At 40.9% G+C, this 16213-nt stretch overlaps 1 protein-coding gene across 2 annotated transcripts in view; it reads left to right on the top strand.

Moving 5' to 3' along the window:
• ADAM17 (ADAM metallopeptidase domain 17) overlaps nucleotides 1-16213 on the top strand; it is a 121184-nt gene that overhangs the window by 75579 nt on the left and 29392 nt on the right. For both annotated transcript variants that reach the window (XM_075598341.1, XM_075598342.1), the window contains exons 11-12: nucleotides 740-828; nucleotides 3485-3637. In XM_075598341.1, the coding sequence (XP_075454456.1) occupies nucleotides 740-828; nucleotides 3485-3637 (242 nt within the window). The remainder of the gene's footprint in view (nucleotides 1-739; nucleotides 829-3484; nucleotides 3638-16213) is intronic.

Here is a 16213-nt window from a genome sequence, read left to right as displayed (position 1 = left end):
TTTCATATAGTGATTTTCACCCAATCGGACATAAGCACTTCACAATTACAGAACAGTGCAGCGCATAAAGATTTGTAGACACAGACCCTGCCCAGATGAGCTTACAATCCATGATTTTAGTGCCCGAGACACAGGGAGATAAAGTGACTTGCCCAAGGTCACAAGGAGCTGGTTCCCCTGCTTCAAACTCCGTGTCATTGTTTACAGCAGGGGGCGCAACATTTTTCCCCTGTGCCCCCCTGCTTGCTTTCCCCCTCTCTTCGTGCCCCCCCACCCATTACCTTGCTTCAGACATCCTGGCATCATGACGTCACGTTGGCATGGCAAAGTGACGGCACATGATCCTGAGGCGTCATACGCCGCGTGGCCATGGCGACGTGTCACCAGGAGCGTCTGAATCAAGGTAAGTAAGGTTTATAGAGGCCCTGCAGCTCCCCCGGCATTGGTTTAAATGCCTTCGGGAAGCGCGCGCGGGTCCTCTGTAAACCCCGCGCCCCCCGCAGCGAAAGGGGGACGCGCCCCCCACTTTGCCCACCGCTGGTTTACAAAGTCTGTGTCTACTCACTGAGCCTCTCCAACACCTGGACTGGTAACACCCTGCTTTTTGAGAGGGATTACTGCTTTAGTAAAGGTGCTGAATGAGAATCCTGGTTTGCAATTACTTAATGAAGGGAAAATGAATGTGTCACTACTTGCCCGACTTACTCTTTTTTTTTTACATTTTTTTTATTTCCTACAGCTTACGATAGTGAAATTGCACGAAAGCCTATTTATTTAAACACCGGCCTGACCAGTACAAAAAACTATGGCAAAACCATCCTTACAAAGGTATATTATTCCCTCCTTCAAAGCTTTCTCACGCCATTTGTTTAACTGTTTGTCTGCAATCTCGGTGCCTGTTACAAGATTTGCAAGTTATCCTGTTTATTCAGTAAATTCATAAATCATGGGGGGGGGGGGTGTCAAAACATGTATTTTTGTTCTGAATGGTACAGAAAGCAATAATTATGCAGGCACTTCTGACTTAAAATGGGTTATACGATAAGCTATGAATGTAATTGTTCTGTTAATGTAATTTAACATGGTTAAAGTGAATCATGATCTTCAGACTTTTTAAAGTGCAGTCTTAATATCTACAGCATTGAGCAGCTTGGTGAGAAGCCTAGGACTATGTGCACTATACTCACATATGTATGTTTACCAGCAAATGTGCCATATTTCAAGTTGAAAGGGGCTGTAAAAGATAGAGTAAAGCAAAATTTGCACACGTACTATGTCTCAAAACTAGAGAGTATTAATAGTAATAATACAACATTTTGCACAAGCCGAAGCAATCGGAGTTGGTCAGGTTGCCCAACAGTGTATTGAGACAGTAGCTCTGCTGCTGCAGGACCCTACAAAGAATTGCTTTGTTTTATGTCGCAGACTCTCCTCTTCTGTCAACCAGTACGGAGACTGAGGTTCTTAAAGCTATGCTTAAATATCCAAGGCAAAAGCTGTTTGGGACCATGAATAATTAGCATTCTTAGGGAATTTGCATTTGTTTGAATATTAATGTAATCACTCCTAGCACCTAATGCAGACTGGTGCAAATATGGCAGCCATTTGTGATGTAAGGTGGTGGTCCTGCAACATTGGGGAATATCTGTAACATGCAGCCTCGAGCCTTTTCCCTCGCATCTCCTGAAACTTCTCGCTTCTACCATGGTCCCCATCCTCACTACCATCTTTAACTTATCTTTGTTCTGGTACTTTCCCATCTCTCTTGAAACAAGCTATTCAACCTATTCTTAAGAATATCACCCTAGACCCTACCTCCCATTGTAACTATCGCCCTGTCTCCTCTTACTTTTTGCTTCGTCACTTCTGCAACAAATTGTTTCTTTACATATACTTCACTTTCTTAACTTCCATAACCTACTTGGCCCTCTCCAATCAGGCTTCTGCACAGCATACTCAACAGAAATCACACAAGGTAGCTAATGGCCTCCATATGGCCATATCTGAAGGAAATTACTCCGTTCTGATTCTTCTTGACCTCTCCTCGGCTTTTGATACTGTTGACCACCCTTTTCTCCTAAAGATTCTTCACACTCTTGGCATCTGTGGCACTGCCCTCTCCTGGTTTTACTCTTATCCCTTTCACGTTCCTTCATTGTCAATAATGCCAACTCCTCAAGGCTCGGTTTTAGGCCCGATACTCTTCTCTATATACCCTCTCACAGGGTGAACTCATTAACTCGTTTTGGATTCACATCATCATCTCTATGATGATGATACACAACTATATTTCTCTACACCTGACGTTAGACCTGCAGTGCAGTCAAATGACAGTGTCTATCAGCAATCTCGGCCTGTATGCCCTTAATCGTATCAAGCTTAACATGGCTAAGACGCAGCTTATTATATTCCCTCCCAAACCTGTTCCCATTGTTCCCTTCTCCGTTACAGTCAATAACACCACTACCCACTCCATCAAGCAAACATGCTGCATAGGGGTTACATTTGACTCTTCCCTTTCCTTCTCCCCACATATCACTATTACTAAATCTTGCAATTTCTTCACAACATTGCCAAGATACTCCCATTCCTTTGCTACGCTACCACTAAAACACTAATGCATGCCCTTGCATTCATTACTTCAACATTATTTTATCTGGCCTCCATGCCTCTCCTTTTCCTTTCCAATCCAATCAAAACGCTGCTGCCCTAATCATCTCTTGCTCTCCAAAGCGTTTATCTGTTTCTGACTTCCTGATCACGCTCTGCTGGCTTCCTATTCATTTCCGTATAAACTACCCGAATTCTCATCATTTTTTTTTATTTTAAAGCCTCTGCACCTCCATATATCTTGTGACTGATCTCTTGTTACACACCTACTCATCTCTTATAGTCTACCCAAGGTTGTCTCATCTTTGCCCCTTTCACATCTGCAGCCCTCTCCCATCTTAAACCTTTTTCACTAATCTCTCCCTACCAGTGGAACGCTTTTCCACTCACTATTCATCAAGCACCTTCACTTTTCACAAAGCCCAGCCGAAAATTCACCTCTTAAAAGATACAACTCATTAAATTATCTACACCTCTACTACAAATTCCAGGTGCGCTTGACCTTTCCTGGCTGCACTTTTAATAATGCACTTTTATTCCTACTGTGTCTGTAAGCCTCCTAACATACCGCTTACCATGTAAGCTTTTCGGGGCAAGGTCTCCATATGCCTTATGTTGCCATTTTACCTGTTGCATTTATCCTTATTGTTTGTCATTTATTTATATTGTACTGTCATTTTGTAAAGCACTGCGTGCATTTATGGCGCTATATAAATAAAATGATACATAAGGGACATGGTCGTGTTTCGGGAAACAATTGGAAAATTGGACCGCAGCATATGAATGTGGTCGCTATAATTGAAGTGGCTCAAGTTAACTATTGTATAATGGTGTGTAAGACGCGCTTATGGATTTACTCCCCACTCTCTCTCAGGAAGCGGACTTGGTCACGACTCACGAGTTAGGCCACAACTTTGGATCAGAACATGATCCTGACAGCATGGAATCTTGCGCTCCCACCGAGGACAGGGGAGGAAAATATGTCATGTATCCCATAGCAGTGAGTGGAGACCAGGAAAACAATAAGGTATGGATTTTCCTTATTGCATCTTATTGCCTTATTCTTATTCAAACAGAGAAAGCTGCAATCCCCTCTACTCGCCATTAAAATATATATCTTTTTTTACCATTGTGAAGTCCTTCTGCTGTTGTCTTTAACAATGCATGCAAAAGGGAATGCAGGCACTCAGGAATGAGGCAAAATGAGGGTACTTAGCTGCCGGTGCTCTGTTTCAAAAGGAGTCCCAAGGTACCCAATGGATGCATAGGTGAGCAGAGAGAGACACAGGCACACGGACTTAAGCAAAAGGCTTTAACGTGTCAAGAATAGACCAACGTTTCGGCAGCGTCGCGCTGCCTTGGTGATGCCCTCACATTAAAACCTTTTGCTTAAGGCCGTGTGCCTGTGTCTCTCTCTGCTCGTCTTTAACAATGCAACACTGTGTTCTGTAGTTCCATTGTAGATCTTCATTTCTGAATATTTGGCTGTGTGTGAAGTTAAAAGGGAAACTGCCATTCACACTCATTAAGATGAGAAATTACCATGGTAACATCTGATACCTGTTGAGTAACAAGTAGGTGAAAACTCGGCACAAAAAGTTTTAAAAAAAACAAAAAGCAATAAATGTATCATTACAGTTTGAAAACTAAGTCCATGCTGCCGCAGACCGCGCATAGGCGTGATCACATTGCCTTAAGGCATTGATTGCACCCATAGACCGCACGCGGGGCAACAGGAGGGGGCACGCGTTGCGCGACGAATCAGTTTAAACTGATTTCTCGGAGTGACGGGCAGGTCACATGAGCAGTTCGTCCAATGAGGGCGAACCAGCTCTGTGACGTCACTGGCACGACCCTAGACACGCCCCCCCCCCCCCTCGACGGCGCGTGTAGGATGTCCGGAAAACGCACTTGGTTCACGCGGGTGACGTCACGGACGTGCAGGCAGTATGGACCTGCCCTAAGGTATTCGAATAGACCACGGGTGACCGACTCCAGTCCTCAGGAGCCACCAACAGGTCAGGTTTTAAGGGTATCCTTGCTTGAGCACAGGTGGCTCAATCATTGAGTAAGCCACCTGTGCTGAAGCAGTGATATATTTAAAAGCTGACCTGTTGGTGGCCCTTGAGGACTGGAGTTGGTCACCCCTGGAGTAGACCAATGACCGAGTGTGCACTCCCCTGATACTGTACTTTAATCCATGATTCAGTGTGGTGATGCCAAAAATGTTTTTTTGAGGACTGGTAAACTCCAATATTTGTGATGGTAATATCAGGAAATGCGCTTGATACTACTCTCCTGGTACAGAAAGTCAGGAGCAGAACTACAGCTCCCAGTATTTCATGCTGCGACTAGAATTATAACAAATAAGTGAAAAAAACACAGCGCACCTGATCGTGATAATTATTTGATTAAAAACATATACAATGGATAATATAGTGAATAATTGAAATAAAGTATCTTATATTATAGGCTAAAGCAGTACAATTCAGGGCATTATTGAAATTCCTGCCCTCTGATTGGTTAAAATGCCGGGCATTATCCAATTAGTAATGCCCTGAATTTTAGCTGCTTGCAAAGTGTTGATTTCAATGTGATTATTTTGAGCCAATCAGCTTTCTGAACTGCTGAGACAGGGCATGGGATTGGTCTAAAACTAGGAACAACTCTGAGTCAGGGCAGGGGATTGGTTAAGAAGTATCAGCCACGGGTTGACTCCTCCCCCTTGCTCTGTGAACTGAGCAAATTCAGTTGAATTGGTGGGGTGGGGGAGAGAGAGAGAGAGTCTGCAAAGCAAGTGAGTGTCTGTCTGCAGTTTGTTTCTGGCTGTAGTTTCTGTGTGTGTGTGTCAGCAGCAGCAGTGTTTACGAGTGTTGCAGCAGCTGTGTGTGTGTGCTGTGCTGTTGTGTTGTATGTGTGTGTAGCAGCAGTTTGTGTGTGTAGAGGGGCTGTGTTGTGTGTGTGTGTGTAGAGCTCCAGTGTGTATGTATGTATGTATGTATGTGTGCTTGTGTGTGTAGAGTTGCTGGTGTGTGTGTGTGGCAGCAGTTTGTGTGTATGTTGAGCTGCTGTGGTGTGTGTGTGTGTGTGTGTGTGTGTATGTGTGTGTGTGTGTGTGTGTGTGTGTGTGTGTACACACAGAGAGGGTGGCAGTGTGTGGATATAGATATCTGCAGTGTAAGAGTATATAGAGGTGGATTCATGTATTTACCATTTTATTTTAATACAGAAATCTATATAACTATACAAAAGTGTCTATTATTTATGAAAAAAGTCTACATTTAGCCTATAATAGTAATAATCCCCGAAGAACAGGGCATTACTGGCCAATAATGCCCTGGCTTGGTTAAAGTCCCTCAGCTTCACCTCGGGCTTCCAACTCTTCCAGCCAGGGCATTATTGGCCAGTAATGCCCTGTTCTTCAGGGATTATTACTTAAATAACGTGACTGTGTAAAACAAACATTGTGATAGAAATCAATATAAAATCACCAGTGTTGTATTTGAACAACATATGTATGAATATAAACCTGTTGTAGCCAAACAGATTACATAGGGTGGCTCAACAGCCTATAGAACTAGTACAAAAGGAAAAAAGAAAACAGCGCAAATAATCCCATGGTTTATTATATATAAAATGTATTGAAATATTCAATCAGCAGGTGGGTATTGCACATACATCAAGATTGAGATAAAAGAGCATAACATGTTTTGGACATGTTGCCACAATGGCATGTACAGCTAGTCCCCACACCGATCGTCCGATCTCACGGGTTGTGCCAGATGGAAAGTCCAAGACCTCCTTTCAACGAACCACCGATTCCTGATGTAGTTGTTATCGGTCCAAGTCCGCTGGGCTTCCTGTGGTGTGAGCGCTATTATGGAGTCCCTCCACACTGACGGCAAAAGCCGATTTCACTCGCGAGTGTATGATCTTCTTAATTTTGGGAGCCATTTTGTTGTAATTGGTGATGAATGGCATGGAATCTTAAGACAAATTGTCTTTCCACATTTTCGTATCATACTTACTTAATTGATTTCTATCGACATTAGTTACTTTTGTTAAAGCTCCATCTAAATCTTCTCTTTTGTAATTCCTTTCTGGAGATGTCTTTCATTTCTTCTGCCTGTTGTAAAAATGTATGTTGCTATCAGCAGTTCCTTTTCAGTCTAAGGAACTGTCGCTGCGGAATATGTTTAATCCACCTTAGATCATGATCGCTGGATGCCAACAAATAATTGTTGGCATGCACATTTTTGTAGTGAATTTTTGTGTGTATGTGGCTGTCTTCGATAAATTAAAACTAAATCTAAAAAATCAATATGTTGGTTATGGCTATTAAAAATAAATGTAAGATTCCTATTCTTACTACTCAAATATACTTTAAAATCCTCAGATTCTTGTATGTTGCACTCCAAATAAATAGGATATCATCAATGTATCTCCGCCAGAGGACCAGGTTCGCACTAAAAGGTGGACCTTATGTGGTCTTGTTCCCATATACACATAAAAATAGCTGGGTGCAAACCTGTTTCTCATGGCTGTCATACATATCTGAAGATAAAAACTGTTGTTAAACAAAAATAATTGTGTTAATATTAATCTGATGCCTTCTAAGATAATTTTTTTCCCCGTAGTGTCTGGATCACTAACCAAAATCGGGTTAATTGCTTCTAGGCCGTGGTCGTGATTATCGACCGTGTAGAGGGACGTGATGTCACACATCACCCATAAGTAATGTTCTTGCCACCCTATTTGTTGGAAGGTATTGAGAATGTGTTGTGTCTCTGAGATACGATGCTAGCTTGCTTACATGCTTCTGTAAAAAGTCATCAAGATTCTGGGACAGATTTGAGGTTAGTGATTTGATTCCTGATATAATTGGTTGTCCTGGGGTGTGTCTAAGGTTCTTATGAATTTTGGGGATGAAATAAAATATAGGAATACATGGGTCATCCGTGTCAAAGAAATAGAATTCTCCACTATTAAGGACCCCATTTTTAAAGCCCTCTGTAACAAATTAGTGAGTTCTATTTTAAAAGAATTGGTTGGATATTAGAATTGAAAAGTAGGTAGGTGGTTGTGTTTAAAATTCTTAAGACCTCAGCCTTGTAATACGTTGTCAGTTACCACAAAACCACACTTCCTTCCCCCCACCCCGTATGTCTGCTGACTTAATAACAATCTTTGCTACTGGTACATTTAAAATCTCCTGCTGCCTTTTCCATGTTGTCAATTTGCCATTTTAGTAAAAGTTTCAATAACATTTCCTTTGATAAAACTCAAAAAAAACATAGATGTGTGAGCTTTGGTGATTGGAATTTGCTGTAAGTCTGGCTGACTTCCCACAGATCTACTTAGTGCGTCTTTTAAAATATATATTCTTTAAGGTGATTTTACATATGAATATATGAACATCTATGTATAGATTGAACATGTTTGGTCCACACGTTGGGACAAATATCAGACCTCTTTGTAGTACATTTTCTTTTGTCACTGTGAGTGGAAACTTGCTAATGTTAAAAAAAAAAAAAAAAAAAAAAAAATGTTGTGCTTTACTCAATTGTTTAGTTTTTGGATGTTTTTTTTTTCCCCCCTTTACCTCCTCTCTCTCCTCTGAATCTTCTGACCTGTTCCTCCTGATAGATGATGCCATATTCACTCCTTCTGTACTATTTTGCCTCTCTCTTTGTTGTTTCCACCAATCTAAAAAAGGAACCGGAGCAAGAGTATTCATTGAATCATAGTTTACAGGATCGTCAAATACTTTGACGATCTCTATTGCACTCCTCCTCTTTGTCTTAAAGTATACTCATAGGGTTTGAATACTTATCTAGGAGCCCTCCTGTCTCCATATCTCTGTGGATTTGGGTAATCTCTATTGTAAAATTCTCTCTGTCTTATCCCTATGATTGAACTGCCTGCCTTGGTGTCTAAACGGTTTATTAAAAAGATCAATTAAAATGTCCATCCCTATTATTATGTTGATGCGATAAATGCTTGATTGGTCTATTATTTCTATTATACGTGGAAGTTTGCCATTTAAGTGTGACTATGCTGAGTGTCTAACTGGTCATCCTTCCAAATATCATGCCGATTCGTATCATTAATGGAGAAAGTATTTTCTGGTTTTCCAATTCCTTTGCTTGTATGTTGTTTCTGTTTTTTTTCTCTCTAAAGAATGTCTTTTATTTAATAGAGGTAATTTCTTTCTCTGATCTGTCTATCCTGTTTTTAACCTTTAATGTCCGATACCTTAAATTATGATGCCTCCTTAAAAGGCTCAAGTCATTCTTTTATGATGAGTATTTCCTCATCCAATTTTTTAAGTGCTCTACTCCTTCGCTGAATGAGTAGTCTCATCAGTTCAAATGAGCTATTATCTACTATCCTATTCCATTCTTGTATAAATGTGTCATCTTCCAATTCAATGGTGAATTACAAGAATAAAGTAGTTGGTTGTATTATGTCGTTCAAATTCTATAATTTTCAGTGAAGTCTATTGATACATTAATAGTTGCTTCTCACTTGTAGTCCTTGAATGCACTTTTAGTGTCATTTTTATTTATTCGCTCACCTGATCATTGATTGTACAATTTAACCCCCTAATTGGGGTCTTGATGGACATTTACCCCTGATGAAGTGATCCATGTAGAGCTATGAAACGTGTAGGGTTAACTTTTTGTGAGCAGAAGGGCAGGAGGGGGACTCTGAACTCCAGCACGGTTATGATAATCGATTTGTTCTCCCGCAAGAAATTCCCAGTTGGTGTAACTTTTTATTTCATAGCTTTTGTTTTATGTTTGTTTTGTAATCATTTAATACCCATTGTTTAGAGTTTAAAGCCTTTCAAACCCAGCTTCATTATTTCATCAAGGGCATTCTATTCAGGGATAAACACCCAAATAATAGTTACTTACAGAGGAAGATCATCAACAATATGTGCTCAAGACACTCTAAATGTGAGTTCGCATCTGTAATTTTATTTACATCTCAATAGAGGACAAACAAATATAATTGCGCGATGTGCCTTTTTTTCTCTCGTGTCCTTCTCCAAGATGCAGATCCTGACAATAGAAAACCTTGATAAAGACAAGGTGAGGGACTAGTTGCCAGACAGATTCAAAGAATAAACAGCAACCCATCTGTAGTTAGGTGATTGTAGGTAGGGTGATGAGTATGGTGATAGTTGCAGGTATATTCAAATCTTCAGCAGAGACAGGAGAAAGAGGGACTGATGCATAGTGCACTATGTAAAAGACTTTAATACAATAAGCACATATAAAAACTGTCCCATATATTGTAGATGTTCACTCATATTTGTAAATGTCAATCAGGGCATCAAAAGGTATCTTTGTGATGAGGGTTGGTATTCTCTCCTCCTTAGCCGTCGGGCTCTGGTGGACGTCTCTCCTCCTCGATTTGCCTCGTGTCCTCTCCTACAGCGGCCGCTGGAAAAGGCACTAGTTTCCCAGAGGGTCCTGACGTCACGATTGTCCAGGTCCGGCGGTGTTTTTTCTCCTCCTTTAGCGCACTCTACGCGTTTCGTTGGCTCCGGGCCAACTTCCTCAGGAAGCGCCGATCAGTTTGTTTTCTTTTCCTAATAGAAAACTTTGTCCTGACAATAGAAAACCTGGCTGAGTCAATATACTATTCCGCATTTTACAGCAGTTCAAGCAATAAAACTCAGGACGACCAAAGTGTGAGGTTAAGCTCTATAGGAGTATCAGCAAGCTGTATCTTTTTTCTTTAACATATTATATTATGTTCTCTGTTTTTCTTTTTTACACATATCTTCTGGATCACCATCCTGTTCCCAAGAGAGCCTACGCCAACTATTTTCTGAATTGGGTTTCCGAGAGAACCCATGTTTTTTAGGCTGCAGGACTTTTTCGTCAGAGACCTTTATTTGGACACTTAATTTTTTATTTTTTTTAAAAAAAAATTTGCACAATATTATTTTTTGCTTAATATAGTATGTCACATTCACACATTTTGAGTATTGTTTAGTGCTAGCGCTTTTTGTATGCCCTTCTATTTATACTGTGTATTGAATCATGTAATGTTCTATGTCTAGGGAGGTATCTATGGTGTCAGTCCTCTCTCAGGCTGAGTTTGAGTCTCATATAGTTGTCCTAATAGATCCGTGGTGGGGGATGTCCAATATTCCTGCAGATATCGAACCATGGCTGCCATGTTTTTACAAGCTTAAAGTGTGTGTCATTTATTAGGCTGGTAAGATTTTCAGTTTGATACGAGAACCAAATTGTCTCTAATTTGAGGCAAGGTTGGAATTGTCTGGTTTTATCCAGTGGGAAGAGGTATCACATCTTGTAGCTGTGATTCTGTTGGATATTAGTTTATTTTCCGGTCTGTTCAGTCCTGTTATTGGTTTGTACAGGGGTCGAAATCCACTGGCTGGCCCAGTATTCTCTGTAGCCAGCCGTGTATTACTGTCCAAAGATTTTAATCCTTGTGCAGCCCCACCACATGTGTATCAAGTGTCCATGTTCCCTACATTCTTTTGGGCATAATGGGGAGGATCCTGGGTATATTTTACGTAAGGAGATTGGTCTATAGCTTGTACAGCTAGTGAGGTCTCTTCCTTCTCTGTAAATTACTGAGATTTCCACTTGTACCATATTATGGGGGAATGGTGCACCTTAGAGTATTGAGTTGTTTAGTTTTGGCATTTGGGGGAATTAGTAATTTAGGGATATATTTTGTACTATATATTTGAGAATCCATCTGGACCAGGTGCTTTTGTGGGTTTTAGGTCTTTAATTGTTTCTGCAATCTCCTCATAAGGTTTGTCTAGTCTGTTTGTTTTTCCCACAGTTTAGTCTTGGATCTAGATACTTGTGTTTAGTTCGACCTGTTTTCTTCCGATTATATAATTGTGTATTGTAATTGTAGAAGTCTTTGACTATTATGTCATTTATCTTATATGGCTTGCTATTTCTAAATCTCGCTGCCATTGAATCTGCCTTATTTTGTAAAAATTTCCTCTTGCTCCACATTAGGAAATTCTCTGCCTTTTAGATAAGTCATTTTTTTATGTTTCATTCAGGGTTTGTTTATGCTTGTTCTCTAGTGCAGGGGAGCGCAAACTTTTTTCCCTGTGCCCCCCTGCTGGCAGTTTACCACTCTCCACGCGCGCGCCCCTCTTACCTCGGTGTCATTTTGTACGTGAGGTTTACAGAGGCCTTCGCCGCTTTCCCTACACTTAATCTAAGTGCCCTCAGGAAACGCGCGGGGCCTCTGTAAACCCCATGCCCCCCACGGTCAGTCTCGCCTCCCCCAGTTTGCGCAACGCTGCGTCTAGTGCCTATATCTTGTTTTGTGTGTTAAAGCAGCAATACTGCAATCCCCACTTTTCGCTCGATCTCTCTCCTTTCCTCCCCTTCTCTCTCTTTCTCTATGCCGCTCTCTCTCCTTTCTCTCTCCTTTCTCTCTCCTCTCTCTCTCTCTCTCTCTCTCTCTCTCTCTCTCTCTCGCTCAATCGTTTGTTGCTTTTGTTATAAATCTGGCAACATACTAGTTGTGTGCCTAACATAATGGCTGCTTCAGTCAGTGTAGCTCACTAGCTACAATGTATCCTTATTTTACAAAGGTAACATGATCTATTGTTACAGGTTTCAGTTCAAACTGCTGGGAACATTGTGATCATTTGTTGCCAAATAGGAAAGTGTTGAGACGATCTTGCACTGTTTGGGAGGTGGGCTCAAATCTGCCTTACAAATCAAAGGATGCTTTAAAATGCATTAAAATTACATTGAGTTTTATAATTAAAATGCAGTAAGTATTATCTAATACTACAGAACTGATTTATTTAAAAATAAATTAAAAAAAGCATAAGATTTGATGTTTTTTGCTGCTTTAATCCTCTCAGGTCTTTCTCTTTTCCTGTAGGATGCTATACTAATTAGTTTGCCTCAGGCTACTGCCTTGTGGGCCTCCTATAGTAGTGTTAGGGATGTGACGCTGTTTTGGATTTGTTGAAAATACTGTAGTAATTTATTTTTGCTCCCACCTCTGTCAACATCTCTGACAGTTTTTGCAGTCTGGATCCTGGAACCAATGGCAAAAAAACAGGATAGTGCGAGGCACCACCAAGCGAATAAGTAGAGAGACGGTGACTTCCATAAAAATATTTATTCGATCATGGTGAAACGGAATAAACCTCAGTTTTACCGTGACTGAATACATATTTTTATGGAAATCACCCTCTCTACTTATTCACTTGGTGCTGTGTCACACGCCTGTCTTTCGCCATTTGTTAAATAATAGCGAGAGTAAGAAGGGCGAGTCACTGTACATGTAACATTAGCCCGATTATAATTAATGACCAGAGTTCCGTATTGAGGCCACTACTGTTTAACCTGTTATTAATGTCTTTTGATTGCACTCTGTACCAAAGTGTCGATCTTTGCTGATGTCACTTTATTTTCTATCTGAATTACAACTGTGCTCCAGCACTAGATCATTTGTATCACTATTAGTGACATGGAATGTAGCTAGTAAGATAATAAATGTCTCTTTGGGGCCAAATGATCCCTGAAGATGGGGTAAACAGTAATGCCCCTGTGACTCCTCAACGGGATGGTCCCCTCCAAACAACAGAATAAAAGAGTACTCACATAAGCCTTGTTCCAATGTCCTTTGTATGATGTGCAGCCAAGTGGTTGCTGGCAGCTGTAGAAAAGTGAACTAGCGCACAATCCAATGAAGTGGGTCCCAGGATGAAGAAAAATCTTTATTACTTGGTTATCCATATAACAATAAAGAACAAGGGGGAAAGGGGAAGAGGGGGGAAAGCTCCCGCATCAGCTGCAGTACAATAGAGTAATGTGAAAATAATCAGAGGTCATCTCTGGTGCAAAAAGGGACAAGAGGATAGTAAGACAAACACACAAAAGATTCCCTCATGAATGCACTCAGATAGGCCTAGTAGAAGTGATGTAGTCTATTATAATCAATTTATTCAATGATAAAATAGTTGTACAGAGGGGTGAGTAAAGAAGTCCAGGGCCACCCCCTAATTACATACCAAAAGAACTTCCACATTTGAGTAAATGGGGAAGAAAACTGTGAGAAACACTACACAAAATCACACTGTATAATGGCTACAGTCTGTATGGGTAAATTCCTGCAGAAAAAAGTACTAGCATGAAGTGAGGCAGTGCTATTATCTAAAAAAAACGTCAGTCTCTAATATTGTAAGGCTGTCGATACTGAATCTGGAGGAAGAAAATACCAAATAACAGAAAATAGAATACCAACAAGCTGGCAAAAGTAAACTGCCAGACTAGTCTGGTGTGATAGTGTAGGTAAATAATCAGCGTGTAGTCACTATACAAAACACACTAAAATCAATCTGTATGATCAGCATAATACAATGAGGTAAAATAGTAGAAGTATAAGATCCTAAATAGGGCTAGCACAAAATGTGCATCCGTATAGCCCAGAGGCACAATTCACTGACCGTATCCAGTTATAGCCTCTTAACCCATAAACCTCATGAACCCTCACTATAATATGAGAGCAAGTGTATTCCTGATCGTATGGTAGGATCACAACACATGTAAATCAATGCTAGTATCAGTAATTATAACATAATTCTCACAATAGAGGTGAGCACCCTCCTACGCGTTTCGTGTTCACCCGTACGTATCACTTGATAAAATGTACGGGTGTACACGAAACGCGTAGGAGGGTGCTCACCTCCGTTTGTTATATGGATAACTAAGTAATAAAGATTTTTCTTCATCCTGGGACCCACTTTGTATTGTATTGTATTGTATTGTATGTCTTTATTTATATAGCGCCATTAATGTACATAGCGCTTCACAGCAGTAATACATGTGGTAATCCAATAAATAACAGATAATATAAATAACAGATCATGGGAATAAGTGCTTTAGACATTAAGGAAGAGGAGTCCCTGCTCCGAGGAGCTTACAGTCTAATTGGTAGGTAGGGAGAACGTACAGAGACAGTAGGAGGGAGTTCTGGTAAGTGCATCTGCAGGGGGGCAAGCTTTATGTGCCATGTGTTCAGAATAGCCACAGTCCTATTCATATGCTTCTTTAAGCAAGTGTGTCTTAAAGGTGGATAGAGAGGGTGCTAGTCGGGTACTGAGGGGAAGGGCATTCCAGAGGTGAGGGGCAGTCAATGAAAAAGGTTTAAGGCGGGAGAGGGCTTTAGATACAAAGGGGGTAGAAAGAAGACATCCTTGAGAAGAACGCAAGAGTCTGGATGGTGCATAACGAGAAATTAGGGCTGAGATGTAAGGAGGGGCAGAAGAGTGTAAAGCTTTAAAAGTGAGGAGAAGAATGGAGTGTGAGATGCGGGATTTGATCGGAAGCCAGGAGAGGGATTTCATGAGGGGAGATGCTGAGACAGATCTAGGAAAGAGTAGAGTGATTCTGGCAGCAGCGTTAAGGATAGATTGTAGGGGAGACAGGTGAGAGGCAGGAAGGCCGGACAGCAGGAGGTTACAGTAATCAAGACGGGAGAGAATGAGGGACTGAGTGAGAGTTTTAGCAGTCGAGCAACAGAGGAAAGGGCGTATCTTTGTTATATTGCGGAGGAAAAAGCGACAGGTTTTAGAAATGTTTTGAATGTGAGGGGCAAATGTGAGAGAGGAGTCGAGTGTGACCCCAAGGCAGCGTGCTTGGGCTACTGGGTGAATGATCGTAGTTCCAACAGTAATGTGGAAGGAGGTAGTAGGGCCAGGTTTGGGAGGAAGTATGAGGAGCTCTGTTTTAGCCATGTTGAGTTTAAGGCGGCGGAGGGCCATCCAGGATGATATAGCAGAGAGACATTCAGAAACTTTGGTTTGTACAGTAGGTGTAAGGTCGGGTGTTGAGAAATTGGATTATGCGCTAGTTCACTTTTCTACAGCTGATGTAATACAGAGCAGGATTTAATTACTTTGCAGGCAGGATTGTGTAGCGGGGTAGATGGCTGGTGAGGTTTAAAACATAGAAATTCTCTTATGCATTTGGGCAGCAACAGTAAACGTTAATTCCAAACTTTTATGGGACAAAGCGAGGTCAGTCTTTGGTAGAGATGGATTTAGGAAAGATTGTAGATACGACTTGTCGTTAGTGCTCATTGTCGAGGGTCAAGATGAGAGGAAGCAGAGGATCATTTTGCCTCTATATACATTTCTAATACAGCTGTAAATTTCCTTTTATGTTTGCGTTTTCATCCTGTCTACATACATAGTGATATCCCCCAGTTGTATCTGCTATAGAGTATAGAGGAAATAAAGAAATGATTTCACTCCCTGCTGATATGTTCTTTTGTTAGGCTTTGTATAATATACTAGTTTGTGAAACAAATATTACAAATGATGTAGGGAAGGCTGACTGTTTCTAACTTTGATATGACCTTTTACAAAATTCTGCTGAAACTGGTACTACTGTAGGCAATCAATCATTCTCACAATTTACCTTTTATAATCTGAACTGCACTATTGTCAGCTCCAGAAAGCGTTGGTTACCAATATATTCACATTTCAAACTGTTCTTTCTCATTAAATCAATATGACTGCCTTGTCAGCCTCATTCCCATAGTACGGTAGGCCAATGTTTGG

The sequence above is a fragment of the Ascaphus truei genome, chromosome 4 (genome assembly GCF_040206685.1).
Source record: "Ascaphus truei isolate aAscTru1 chromosome 4, aAscTru1.hap1, whole genome shotgun sequence".
NCBI classification, from domain to species: Eukaryota; Metazoa; Chordata; class Amphibia; order Anura; family Ascaphidae; genus Ascaphus; species Ascaphus truei.
The sequence above is the reverse complement of the archived record's forward strand: the minus strand, read 5'-3'. Positions and strand labels throughout refer to the sequence as shown.